The 13,739-nt window shown below is 40.4% G+C and overlaps 1 protein-coding gene across 6 annotated transcripts in view; it reads left to right on the top strand.

The window, feature by feature from the left end:
* The window catches only part of AJAP1 (adherens junctions associated protein 1), a 542,737-nt gene extending 529,232 nt beyond the window's left edge, over positions 1 to 13,505 (top strand). For all 6 annotated transcript variants that reach the window (XM_073561799.1, XM_073561796.1, XM_073561794.1 and 3 more), the window contains one exon: positions 12,681 to 13,505. In XM_073561799.1, the coding sequence (XP_073417900.1) occupies positions 12,681 to 12,702 (22 nt within the window). In that variant the 3' untranslated portion in view covers positions 12,703 to 13,505. The remainder of the gene's footprint in view (positions 1 to 12,680) is intronic.
* Positions 13,506 to 13,739: the final 234 nt, after the last annotated feature.

Below are 13,739 nucleotides of genomic sequence, written 5' to 3'. Positions count from 1 at the left end.
ATCTATTCCTATCCTGTGTGATACTGACTGCTGAGCTGTGTATCTAATCCTATCCTGTGTGATACTGACTGCTGAGCTGTGAATCTAATCCTATCCTGTGTGATACTGACTGCTGAGCTTTGTATCTAATCCTATCCTGTGTGATACTGGGCTCCCCCTGCAGTCTGTGTCAGAGGGTGGTCTGTGTTGGCACGGTAATAAATTGTGTTATTTTCAGCTTTACAGAAGGACGATAACACCATAGAAATGATAAGAATAATAGGCCTCAGTTACCACAACTGTCTACAAAGAAAACTGTTGCTGATAGCAACCAATCACAGCTCATTTTTCATCTTTTAAACAGCTCTGGGACAGCGTGGCGAGTTTTGAGTGGCGACTTTTGTGTTTCGACTTTTATGTGGCGAGGTTGGTGTATGTGTGGTGAAATGTGTGCTGAGGGTGGTATATGTGTTGAAGCATGTGGAAGTGTGTGGCGCATTTTGTGTGTGTGTTCATATCCCCGTGTGTGGTGGGTATCCCATGTCAGGGCCCCACCTTAGCAAATGTACGGTATAAACTGTTTGGCGCCATCGCTCTCATTCTTTACGTCACCCTTGTTCACATCTGGCAGCTGTCAATTTGCCTCCCACACTTTTCCTTTCACTTTTTCCCCATTATGTAGATAGGGGCAACATTTTTTGGTGAACTGGAAAGCGCGGGGTTAAAATTTCTCCTCACAACATAGCCTATGATGCTCTCGGGGTCCAGACGTGTGACTGTGCAAAATTTTGTGGCTGCAGCTACGACAGTGCAGATGCCAATACATACATACACTTTTTCCCCATTATGTAGATAGAGGCAAAATTGTTTGGTGAATTGGAATGCGCGGGGTTAAAATTTTGTCTCACAACATAGCCTATGATGCTCTCGGGGTCCAGGCGTGTGACTGTGCAAAATTTTGTAGCTGTAGCTACGACGGTGCAGATGCCAATACATACACTTTTTCCCCATTATGTGGAAAGGCGTAAAATTGTTTGGTGAATTGGAATGCGCGGGGTTAAAATTTCACCTCACAACATAGCCTATGACGCTCTTGGGGTCCAGACGTGTGACTGCAAAATTTTGTGGCTGTAGCTGTGACTGTGCGGATGCCAATCCCGGACATACATACATACACACACACACATTGAGCTTTATATATTAGATATTTATAGAATAATAAAACAAAAGAAAATATTAAACATACTAATAAAATAAAGCACTTGAATTTACTCCTTTATTGCATTACCCTAATCTGTTTTTAAGCCTTGTGATTGCTTATTATTTACTATATTTATCTGTGTAGATCTGTTTTATTTCTTCATATATAAATTAATTTACTGCTCATTTAGTGAATCTTTAATCAAACTTTCAGTAGTTCTACTAGGGTCATGCAAAATAAAAGGGCTATACCCTTGTATGGCTCCCCAAATGTTCCTAAGTTCTCATGCTGGTCTGCATACCGTAGTTATTGATGATACAAAAAATTACAACATGGCTCCTTCATACTGAATAGCATAGGAAAAGTTGTCAGAATAACACCCACCAGTTACTGATGTCCACATTGACATCATTTTGACATCCTTATCTACTGTTCATGCAAGTAATACCAAAAGGTCTCTGCTTCCATTCAGTTTCCCTTGCTTTTTTATTGAAATTTAGCTCATCTGACTGGCTGCTTCTTATATTTCCTGCCCGGTGTCAGGTCTTCTGCGCCTCTGTCACTTCGCATTTCCGCCCCAGTGTTCAGTCCAGACCGGGGCTTCCGACCTTGTGCAGGCTACACGTGCACAGAGTCCTCCGGGGCATATGGCCAGAAGTCACTCCCCAGTAATCACTCTAGGCCAGGACATTTGGCAGTGAATAAGCCATGGAGAATGGACAGTAAACTCCAGGGCCTGCCCCTGACCATAAGCCCAAGCCTAGAGTGAACACCAGGCCAGTGATATGAGGCAATAAATGCAAGGAAGGCCAGACAGCGGGCAGGGTGCCTCGGGAGATAAGCAGCTGGGAAATATTAAAAAGAAAACATACCTCACCCCTCACCTTTCCAGCCATCCCTGCTGCTCCTTGTTTGCTGTCCGGTAGAAATGAGTGAACATCGTCTTCTCCCTCCTTATTCGATAAACTATAGTGCTTACCAAAGAAGCTGCATCAGGAACCCGGGTATTTAGAGCGCTCCCGATGATCAGCTGCATGTGTCACGACTGTGTGACAGTCACAACACACAGGCTCTCCATGCATGTGTTGTGTCTGTCACACAGCCGCGACACATGCAGCTGCAGTGCCGAACAGCTGATCATCGGGTGCGCTCAAGGTATCTGGCTTCTTCGGTAAGCGCTATAGCTTGCCGAATAAGGAGGGAGACGATGATGTTCGCTCCATCTCTACTGTCCGTTACTCCACACCACTGTCACATCGCATCTCTGGCAAGTTGTACACGATACGCTAGGACTGTTGTTCAGCAAGAGAGCAGCTGCCGCTATTTGGCTGAATTCTCGTGAAACGAATTACAAAAGTCTGTATTCTCCAAAATACAGATTTTTGTAAGATAGAAGTAGAATTCAAATACACTCAAATAAATTTTCTCATCTTTACACAGCCAAGCAATATTTCATTTTGGCAACTTTTCTTGCGCATCCCAGTACCATGCAAAAATATGAATATTATCTGTGGTGTAAGGACCTGTAAAGTAAAATCAGCTTGGAGAATTATTCTACAGAGTGCAATAATCATTGAACTTGACATGTATATGACTTTTAGGCTAGGTGCAGATGGTAGATTCTCTCACCCGAGCCGATTATGCAAATAACATTCTGATCAAACTCTGACTAGAGCTCGATCAGAGTTTGATCAGAATGTGAACATAGTGTGATCCTATTTTCTCAGATGAGGAAAATATTTAGAAAAAAATTTCCAATGCATCCAATTGCAGTCCAATGTTTCCCACGCACTCATTGACTTGCATGGCTTGGCACAATTGGGTCAAAGTCAGGCATGTAGCGATATTTTTACATAGGCAAACACTGCACAAGGAAAATATCAGACATGTGCACTGTGTCATTGAATAACATGGGGATAACTGCTCTCTGTCAAAATGACAGCTACCACTCGTCTGATTTTTAGGATCAAATACACAAGCCCTTAGGCCGGGGTCACACTGCGTTATGGCAGTCCGTTAAATGGACTGCATTACAAAGTGGTATAACGCGGTGTAGCGCAGTCTATTAACGCCGCCATAGACCCCCATTATGTTGTGCATCGCGACGTATGCCGTAAAGCGGCACGCGTTCGCGACCTGCCGTTATTCACTGATGGAGCCTCGGACACGAGCTGCAGCGTCTGAGGCTCCGTCACCATTAGCGCTGATGAAGCCTCAGCGCTAGCGGTAGAGCATAACGCATATCGCGTTATGCTATAGCGATAACACAGCCCGTCAACGCTATGCATTGAACGGGCTGTGTTAACGCTATGTGAACCTGGCCTTAGAGCTATATTTTACTACTTGTGAACAGTATTAATGAAGTTTCACTTTATGCTTATTTATAAATAGAAACCGGGGTTCTATGTGCTTTTGTTATACAGTAACTTTATTGTGGGAAAGGTATTATTATGGGAGAAATTCTAAAAAACTTTAGAGCACTTTTTTTAATCTGGTAGACATTGAGCTATAGTATTCATGTGGTACTGATGTTGAGGTTGCAGCCTTTATCATCAGTAATTTGAAAAAGTACAACGAAGTCAAATTCAGGCTACCCCAAAGAAACTTTTCTGAAAAACAATAATACATAGAAACATTTAATGTGGTTGTACGGTCCAAATAGATAAGCCTGTAGATATTCTGTGTGACTGTAGACTTATTAACCTCTCCAGCACACGCAGGCTTATATATACATTATATATACTCCCGGCCGATGGGTACAACCTTGCTCCATACACTTGTATTGAGCAAGGCCACACTTAGTCTACTGACGTGGATGACTAAAGTGTGCGTCCTTGCTCCATGCAAGAGTATGGAAGTGAAGCCGCACCCACTGGCCGGTAGTGCATATATTGCATACATACCCTCCGGTGCCGGGTCTGAAGCCAGCGAATCCCCACATCACACAGTGACACAGAGTTACTGCAGACTTATAAAATTGGGCCGGACAACCCCTTTAACCGCTTCCTGACATGTGCCGTATACGTACGGCGCTGCGGGAGCTGTGCTCCTACAAACTGCCGTACATATACTGCTTACGATCATGCTGGTTCACACTTAGTGCCACCATGATCAAATGTGGATCTCAGCTCTATATGAAAACTGACACCCTGCAGCAATGCCCACAATCGGTGCTAGCAGCGATCACAGGCGTTTAACCCCTCTGATGCCACTGTCAATAGTGACAGTGACATTGATGGGCATCGCAGAGGGAGGGAGCTCCATCTCTGCTCGCATTGGGATTGTGATTGTTTTGTGCTGATGGTCACCAGGGTGACCCCAGGCCGAAAGGTCGCTGCGGGGTCACCAATGGACGGTATCCTGTAAGCTCTTACACGCCTCCTCCCTACCTGCGATGCACAGGTCTAATGTCCTGCAATGCAAACGTTGATGTCCCATCCTGGGACAATGTAAAAAGGTAGAAAATAAAAGTTATTAAAATTTTAAAAATAATAAAAAAATCACAAAATAAAGAAGAACAAAAAATGAAAAAATAGTAATCCAGTAAATACAATTATTTATGTAAAAAGACAAACACACAAATCAAAGTACACATATTTCGTATTGCCACCTCCGGAATGACCCAACCTATAAAACTGTCCACTAGTTAACCCCTACAGTGAACACGGTAAAAAAAAATAAAAAATAAAGTAAAAAAACTATGCATTATCATCATACCACTGAGCAAAAAGTGTAATAAATTGTGATAAAAAAACAAATGTAAATAAAAATGGTATCTCTAAAAATGTGATCTTGTCCTGTGAAAACAAGCCACCATACAGCTCAGTCAGGGAAAAAATAAAAAAGTTATAGCTTTCACAATACAGCAGTGCAAAAATAATTGTATTTTCTATAAAAATATTTTGTAATGTGTAAAAGTGCCAAAATATAAATTATATAATTGTGGTATTGCTGTGGTATCGACACTATGAATAAAGCTGCCTTATCAATTTTACCAAACATGGAACAGCATAAAAATAAAAAAAAATCTTGAATTGCTATTTTTTGTTCATTCTGCCTCCCAAATATCAGATTAGAAAGCAATAAAAAAGTCATGCGTCCAAAAATGGAACCAATAAAAACGTCAACTCATCCTGCAAAAAACAATAAAACAATCCCTCACATGACTGTCAGCCAAAATATGGGAAAATTATTGCTATCTAAATATGGGGATGCAAAAACTTTTTTGGCAATAAAAAGTGTCTTTTAATGTGTGACAGCAGACAAACATAAAAAATATATAAATTTGGTATCCCTGTAGTTGTGCCACCTCAAAGAGTACAGTCATCTAATAGCACGATGAATAGAGAAAAAATAAATAAAATCAATTCTTCGCCATCTATTGATTTTTTCATTCTGTCTCCCAAAGATTACAGTATGGCTAGGCTCACATTTATCCTGCACTGTATGCTGAGCACTTACATCTGGATTTACATGTAAGCCTCTGCAATACTTGATTCAGACAGAACCCTCAGCAGAAGATTCCCTGTAATGAGGCAGATGGAAGCACTGTGAACTCTGACTTGCCTGTGATCCGACGCTCTCTGTCTTTTTAAGTGTGCATAAAAGTGCTGTCTGCCACAGTTTTGTGCACTTCTGTAAAGAAGGACAACACTGAACAGAGACCAGACGAAGTCCATAGTAACTCTGCTGCCTCATTAAAGTGAGTGGCTCCCTCGGGGGTTTAAGCTAAATCATGTCACTCAAAGATTTAGAAGGAAACCCCGTTATAAGTTCTCAACATAGTGCATCAGATAAATGTGATCACAAACTTTATGTAAAATATTCCCAATAAAAGCTTCAACTCAATCCACAAAAAGGCAAGTCCCCTCTCAGATCTATCATCTGCTAACAGAAATATAAGGGGCTTCCACATTACTAGTAGCACAAAGTCTCTGGAAAAGTGCTATGGCTCCTTGCCCCCAAAAGAAATTCACAAAATTCTGTGCTCCCAAATTCAGGGTGCATGTCTCCAGAAGCATGAGCTGGGCACTGCAACGTACTGATGACTGCAACGTACTGGGCACTACAGTCGCAGTTTGAAATTTTCACTCAGCAACATCCACTACTTCTTGTTTCTGGAAAACATCCATTGAGTCAAATCGTCACTATACCTGTGGATAAATTCCCAAAGGGGTATAATTTCCAAAATGGGATAACTTGAGGGGGGATTCTACTCTCCTAGCACTTAGGGGCTCTTTATATGAAGTCCGCAAAGTATTCAAGGAAACTTGGCTTCAGGAGGCAAAAAGAGCTCCCTCCCGAGTCTCGCTGTGTAGCTAAGTAGTACTGTACAGCCACATATGGGGTATTTCTATATTCAGCAGAAATTTTGGGACACATTTTTGGTGCCATTTTTACCAATTTCCCAGTATGGAAATGTAAAATCTGGGGCAAAAAACAAATTTTGGTATAAAAAATGTGATTATTTTTCTTCACTGCCCAGTGGTATGAATTACTGTAACACACTTGAGAGGTGTAGTTTGAAACATTTAGTCACCTATGAGTGGTTCTGCTGCTCGGGCACCTCAGGGGCTCTACTTATATGACATGGCACAGCAAATATGACAGCAAAATCTGAGTTCCAGTACGGCGCTTCTTCCCTTCTGAGCTTTGCACTGTGCCTCAAAAGTAGTTTTTGACCAAATATAGGGTGTCAATGTATTCAGGAGAATTTGCACAACAAATTTTGGGGTCCGTTTCTCCTGCTATCCTTGTGAAAATTAAAAATTGTTTGGAAAAAAATATTTTTGTGGGAAAAATAATTTTTTATCATTTCCACAGATAAACGTTTTAAAATTCTGTGAAGCACCTGTGTGTTCTAGGTACTCACCACACATCTGTATAAATTCCTTAAAAGTCTAGTTTCCAAAATGGGGTGGTTTTTTTTTCACTGTTTATACACCTCATGGGGTCTCCATATATAACATGACACCCGCAGACGATTCCATCAAAATCTGAGTTCCAAAACATCACTTTTTCCTTTCTGAGCCCTGCCATGCACCCAAACAGTAATTTTCCCCCACAAATGGATTATTGCTAAGTAGAAATCATGTATCAAATTTTGGAGTCCATTTTTTATTGTTACCCTTTATTGGCTTTATTTATTGGGGCTAAAAGAACATTTTTTGTGAGAAATGTGATTTTTTATTTTAACGGCTCAATGTTATAAACTTCTGTGAAGCATCTGGGGGGTTCAGAGTGCTCACCACACATCTAAATAAGTTCCTTGAAGGGTCTAGTTTCCAAAACAGGGTCACTTGTGGGAGGTTTCAACTGTTTAGGCACATCAGGGGCTCTACAAATGCAATATAGAGGCAGCTTATGAGTCCAGCAAATTTAGCATTTAAAGAGTCAAATGGCACTCTTCTTTCAAGCCCTTCCGTGTGCCCAAACAGTAGTTTTCCTCCACATATTGCATATCAGCATACTCAGGAGAAATTTCACAACTAATTGAATGGTGCATTTTCTCCTCTTACCTGTGACGCTAGTCACAACCCACGGACAGGCCTTGAGTCAGCAAAGTCAGATGTTTCAAGGTCAATACCAAAGGAAAACATAGTAAACCAAGGGACAATATAAAGTCTTAAGTCAGGTCACATGCCAGGGTCAGAATGCCAGGGAAATAGCAGAAAAGAAAAGGGGCAATAACAAATGGATAGTCTGAACACGGTCCAAAGGTCAGAAGCAAAATATCACATGCAAAAGGTACAATAACAAATGGGTAATCAAAAGACAGTCAAAAGGTCAGTAGCAGCAGATCAGAACTTACAGCACAGGGAACGGGCGAACACACACCACAGAGCACAAGCTTAGAACAATCTTTTTTCTGGCAGTGATCAGGGCCAGACAGCTCACCTAAATAGCAGGGCAATTACCAAGAACAGGGAGCACCTGTGGAAATCTCTGCACCTTCCAGTCTCAGATAGGTCAACTAAGCTATCAATCAAAGCGCCAACAGCCCAGCACGCCACAGCACAGGATAGGATGACAGAGCTGTCTATCACTGAGTCCCAGACACTGTGAACAGGGGAATCATGAGATTACCCATGTGAAAATAAAAACAATAGGGTTAAAAGAACATTTAAAAAAATATGATTTTTTTATATTCACATCTCAACGTTTTAAACTTTGGTGAAGCACCTTGGGGTTTAAGGTGCTCAGCACACATCTAGATAAGTTTCTTGAGGGATCTAGTTTCCAAAATGGGATCACTTGTAGGGGTTTTCCACTATTTAGGCACATCAGAGGCTCTCCAAATGTGACATGGCATCCACTAATGATTCCAGAAAAATTTTGCATCCAAAAAGTCAAATGGCGCTCCTTCCATTCCAAGCCCTGTCGTGCACGCAAACAATAATTGTTGGGTTGGGTATCAGTGTACTCAAGAGAACTTGCAAAACAAAGTTTTAGGTGCAATTTCTCCTGTTACCCTGGTGAAAATGCAATATTTGGGGCTAAAAGAACATTTCTGGGAAAATTTTGATTTTTTATTATCACAACTCAAAGTTATAAACTTCTGAAAAACCACTAGGGGGTTCAAAGTGATCATCAAAGTTCTCACCACACATCTAGATAAGTTCCTTAAGGGGTCTAATTTCCAAAATGGAGAAACAGCCACACTCAAAATAAGTCTCGCTTGGTCTTGCAGATATTGAAAGAGTTTATTCAAAATTCACCACAGGGTAATACAAATAGAATGATAATAAGGTACGAGGTTAATGAGGTACGAAGTAACGTTTCGACCCTGTTCCAGGTCTGTTAGGAACGGCGGAAGGCACTAAGTAAAAATAATAATAAAGTGCGTTCGCCGCTCGGGGTCCACCATGCAGTAGGTGTTACAACCGCTGCTGAGTAATGGCAGACGAGTAATATGGCGATATAATGCGCACGGGTTCAACTTCACCCGAAGTGCGCAGAAAGGGGGCTCTGTTCACACACAGAGGTGCCGCAACAAAAACATGCAAAAAGGCTGAGCCTGTTAGAGTCACAGACCTCAGGTAGATGCACACACGGTATAAGGTCACAGGAGCAGGAACTAAGACAGAGGGGCTGCGTCCGTCTAGACCTACCGTGTGTGCGGCGTCGCTACTGCAAATGCCAAGAAGGGCTGCAACTGCAGCGTGGCGTAGGACACTGCCGCTGGACGACACAGTTACAAAGCAGGTGCTATGTCGGACGCTAGCGCAGAGGTGTGGTGTGCACAGTGGCCTAAGGCTTGCCACAGACTGGCGCAGACTACTGAACTAATTCCCTAACCACATGCATAATATCAGAGGGAAGGGGTTTCATAATAAGTCAGTCACCAGAATGATACATCCGTCACCATTCACACATAGCAGTATAGTCCATACTAGCGCATGGCGGAACTGCCATGCGCGCTATTTAGAGCAGCCGGGACCTTCCGGAAGCTTCCAGATCTCCGAGATGGACCAATGAGATCTTGAGCAGGACCTGAGCACATGACTCCCGATCTCCAATAGGAAACCGTCTCATGAGCATGCTCAGTAGGAGGACAGAGGGACTTAGCCCCTGGAGAGATTTGCTGCAAGGCAATCTCCTCTGCGTTAGATAAAGAGCAAGAGACCGCAGAATATAAGGGTCTGGATTCCTGAAGAGCAGACGCAGGAACCTGACTCTTAACAAGGTCTTTATCAAACCTCACTTAAATGGTAGGAAAAAAGGACCAAGAGGCTGTATATAGAAAGCAGAAGTCCCAGCTGGGGCTTAAGGGTCTGTACAGCAGGCGCCATCTCTACAGAACCTTAAGCCTCAGCTGGGACTTCTGCTTTCTATATACAGCATCTTGGTCCTTTTTTCCTACCATGTAAGTGAGGTTTGATAAAGACTTTGAACAGGGCTCTAGCACTATCTGCAAGACCAAAAGAGACTTATTTTAAGTGCAGCTGTTTCTCTTTTTTGTCATGATTTCTGGACTGAGTCCAGGTTCAACCAGCACCTGATTTTTCAACGGAGTACACGTCATTCAATTTCCAAAATGGGGTCACTTGTTTCCACTGTTTAGAGACGCCAGGGGCTCTCCAATGCGTGTCTGCTAATGATTTCAGCAAATTTTGCATTCAAAAAGTCAAATGGCGCTCCTTCCCTTCCGAACCCAGACATGGGTCCAAACAGTAGTTTTTTCCCACATATTGGGTATCAGCATGCTCAGGAGAAATTATACTACAAATTTTGTGGTTCATTTTTTCCTGTTACCCTTGTAAAATTAAAAAAATTTGGTCTAAATTAAAATTTTTGTGAAAAAAGTTAAATGTTCATTTTTTCCTTCTACATTGGTTCAGTTCCTGTGAAGCACCTAAAGTGTTAATAAACTTCTTGAATGTGGTTTTGAGCACCTTGAGGGGTGCAGTTTTTAGAATGGTGTCACTTTTGGGTATTTTTTGTCATATAGACCCCTCAAAGTCACTTCAAATGTGATGTGGTCCCTAAAAAAAATGGTTTTGTAAAGTTTGTAGTAAACATTAGAAATTGCTGGCCAAATTTAACCCTTCTAACTTCCTAACAAAAAAAGTTATGCTTCAAAATATGTTCTGTTGCTTGAAATAACTCTGATTTTAGGGCATAAAAATTAAAAGTTTGAAAATTGCAAAATTTTCTACATTTTCTCCAAAATTCCAATTTTTCACAAATAAAGTCATATCGAATAAATGTTGCCACTATCATGGAGTACAATAAGTCATGAAAAAAGAATTTCAGCATCAGTGAGCTCCATTGAAACATTTCAGAGTTATTACCACATAAGGCTACTTTCACACTTGCGTCGGTACGGGCCCGTCACAATGCGTCGGGCCGACGTAACGACGCACGTTGTGAAAGATTTGCACAACGGGGGCAGCGGATGCAGTTTTTCAACGCATCCGCTGCCCCATTGTAATGTCCAGGGAGGAGGGGGCGGAGTTTCGGCCGCGCATGCATGGTCGAAAAGGCCGGACACGACGCTCAAAAAAAGTTACATGTAACTTTTTTGTGCTTCGTGGCTGCCAAAACACGATGCATCCGTCGCACGATAGATGCGACGTGTGGCCATACGTCGCAATGCGTCACTAATGCAAGTCTATGGAGAAAAAATGCATCCTGCGGGCAATTTTGCAGGATGCATTTTTTTCTCCAAAACGGCGCATTGCGACGTACATCACACGACGCTAGTGTGAAAGTAGCCTAAAATGACACTGGTCAAAATTGTAAAATTTGGCCTGGTCAAGAAGGTGAAAACAGACTTCGGGGTGAAAGGGTTAAACAGTAGCCGTCATATTTTTTTTTTATCGAACAACAGTACATGTGAAAATAAGATACTTTGCACTATAGGTTATCAGAGAAATCTGCTTCTTTCTCCTCTAGGACTGATTATTAATTTTCAAAATTCTTAAATCACAGGTGATGACTGGTGCTAATATTCTAAACATAAGGGGATAGAAGGAGGGAGGAGCTCTGCCTCTAGATCTTGTCTCCTCCCCTCTCCATAGGATCTCATCAGTATCAATTGCCATCTCTATGATGAGTTATATAAAAGTTTGTATTCACTGAATTCACATTTTAAACAGAATTTGAAAATTTTGAGAATGAATTATCAGTGCTATGGAAGTAGAATTCTCTAATAAGATATTTTACAAAGTTTCTTATTTTTGTGAGTACTATTGGTTTCCAAAATAAAAATTAAAATGATGGTTACTCTTTAAGGGAAACCTATCATATCCCTGAGGCCTCAGAAGCAGCCTTAGCACAATTCAGAATCTGAAACCAGCTTCCCAATAATGATACATTAGAATATACGGTACCCAATATTATCAGAAAAATAACCTTTTAATGCCATCGTGGACATATGAAAATAGTCTGTAGATGGGAGGCATTTCTTCATGAGAGCAGTCTGGATTTACACACTGTAATCATGCCCACCTGAGTGTGATTGACATCTTCCTGACAAGCAAAGTCATTGTGATTCAAGCAAAACACATCGGTAAAGAAGTAAACTGAAGGGCTAAAGCAACACTTACAGTAGCAATGCAACACAAGTTATTGTGAATATCAAGTGACCTCATGTGTCAGCTCAACACAGTTATTAGAATAAGGCCGAGGTCACACTTGTGAGTGGAATTCGAGAAACTTGCACGAGTCTCTTGCCTCAATACTGCGGTGGTTCGGACCGGAACATTCAGCTGGATAGAAACACATGCATACGCACATTCCGGACCCGAGTGACGGCAGCTGTGCCGGGTATTGAGGCGAGAAACTCGTGTGAGTTTCTCGCATTGCACTCTCAAGTGTGACCCCGGCCTAATACTGTTATCAATATGCCTGCATGTTTCCAGTAGTTAATAATTGTTGCTCCATGCAAAAATATATAAATCTAGCAATTAATGCTATGTAGCTATAACAAAACTGTTGAGTGATTTTATTGTAATAACTTTATTTATTTTTTGTTTTTTTTCTCATCTTCCTTCAGGATTCCCTTAGTGAACCTGTAAAAAGTGTAACAGGTGTCTACTATTTTTGTTTACGAATGGGACTCACAGAGCAGAACTCTATCGGACAAATATATTTTTATAATATGTAAAAACTACAGACACTAACTTTTTTCCTCAAAAAATTTGTTTGTTTTTGGTTTGTTTTGGATAAAAGACAAACGAAGAAAAAAAAATTACATTTCAATGATTTGAAGAAACTATCAAACAAAAAGACTGATCATACGAATTTTTGGAATTGGACTGTGATTTTTGAACCTGTGCCAATAATACCAATATGTGCCATGAGTCGATGTGGGAAGCTTCCATTGAAAATGAAGTTAAGTGAATTCACCTCTGAGTAGCGGCAAAAAAAAAAAAGGATTTGGAGACCTGTTTATAGGGAATTAAACATTGTATAGAGACATAAAAGCTACATTTTATTTTTGTGGTGTAGCATTTTAACGGCTATTGTTTTGTTTAACGCATTTCATTAGATTCAGACTTTTAAGTATAATTTAAAAAAGTCATTGTTACTGCTTTAAAATAACGAAAGAATCAAAGATATCCATGTGATAATATGACTTTTTTTTAAGGAATCCATATTTTAATTGTTCTTTAAAGTATTGAATTGCCTTTTAATACTGTAATACAGAAAACCTATATTATGCAACAATACTTTGTAATACCTTTATTTATTAATTTTATGGTGAGCGGAAAATATTGATTTTTATTTTTTCTCTGGAGGCAGCGGACAAGATATATATAGCAAGTGGTTCCCCTTTATTAAAGTGATGTAAAAAATATACAGTGACCTAATAACTGAAAATCATACATATATATATATATATATATATATATATATATATATATATATATATATATTTGCTTTTCAGTTATTAGGTCACTGTGTATTTTTTACATCATTTCAATAATATATAATCAAGTTAGTATTTTTTTATATATGTGTGTATATATATATATATATATATACATGTATATATACTGTATATACACACACAAATTTACTAAATAAACATACATGTATATACAGTATATTT

This window comes from Dendrobates tinctorius, unplaced genomic scaffold (genome assembly GCF_039654945.1).
Source record: "Dendrobates tinctorius isolate UK_male_01 unplaced genomic scaffold, ASM3965494v1 ptg000326l, whole genome shotgun sequence".
Lineage (NCBI taxonomy): Eukaryota > Metazoa > Chordata > Amphibia > Anura > Dendrobatidae > Dendrobates > Dendrobates tinctorius.
Note: the sequence above shows the minus strand (reverse complement) of the source record. Positions and strands in the feature narration are given on the sequence as shown.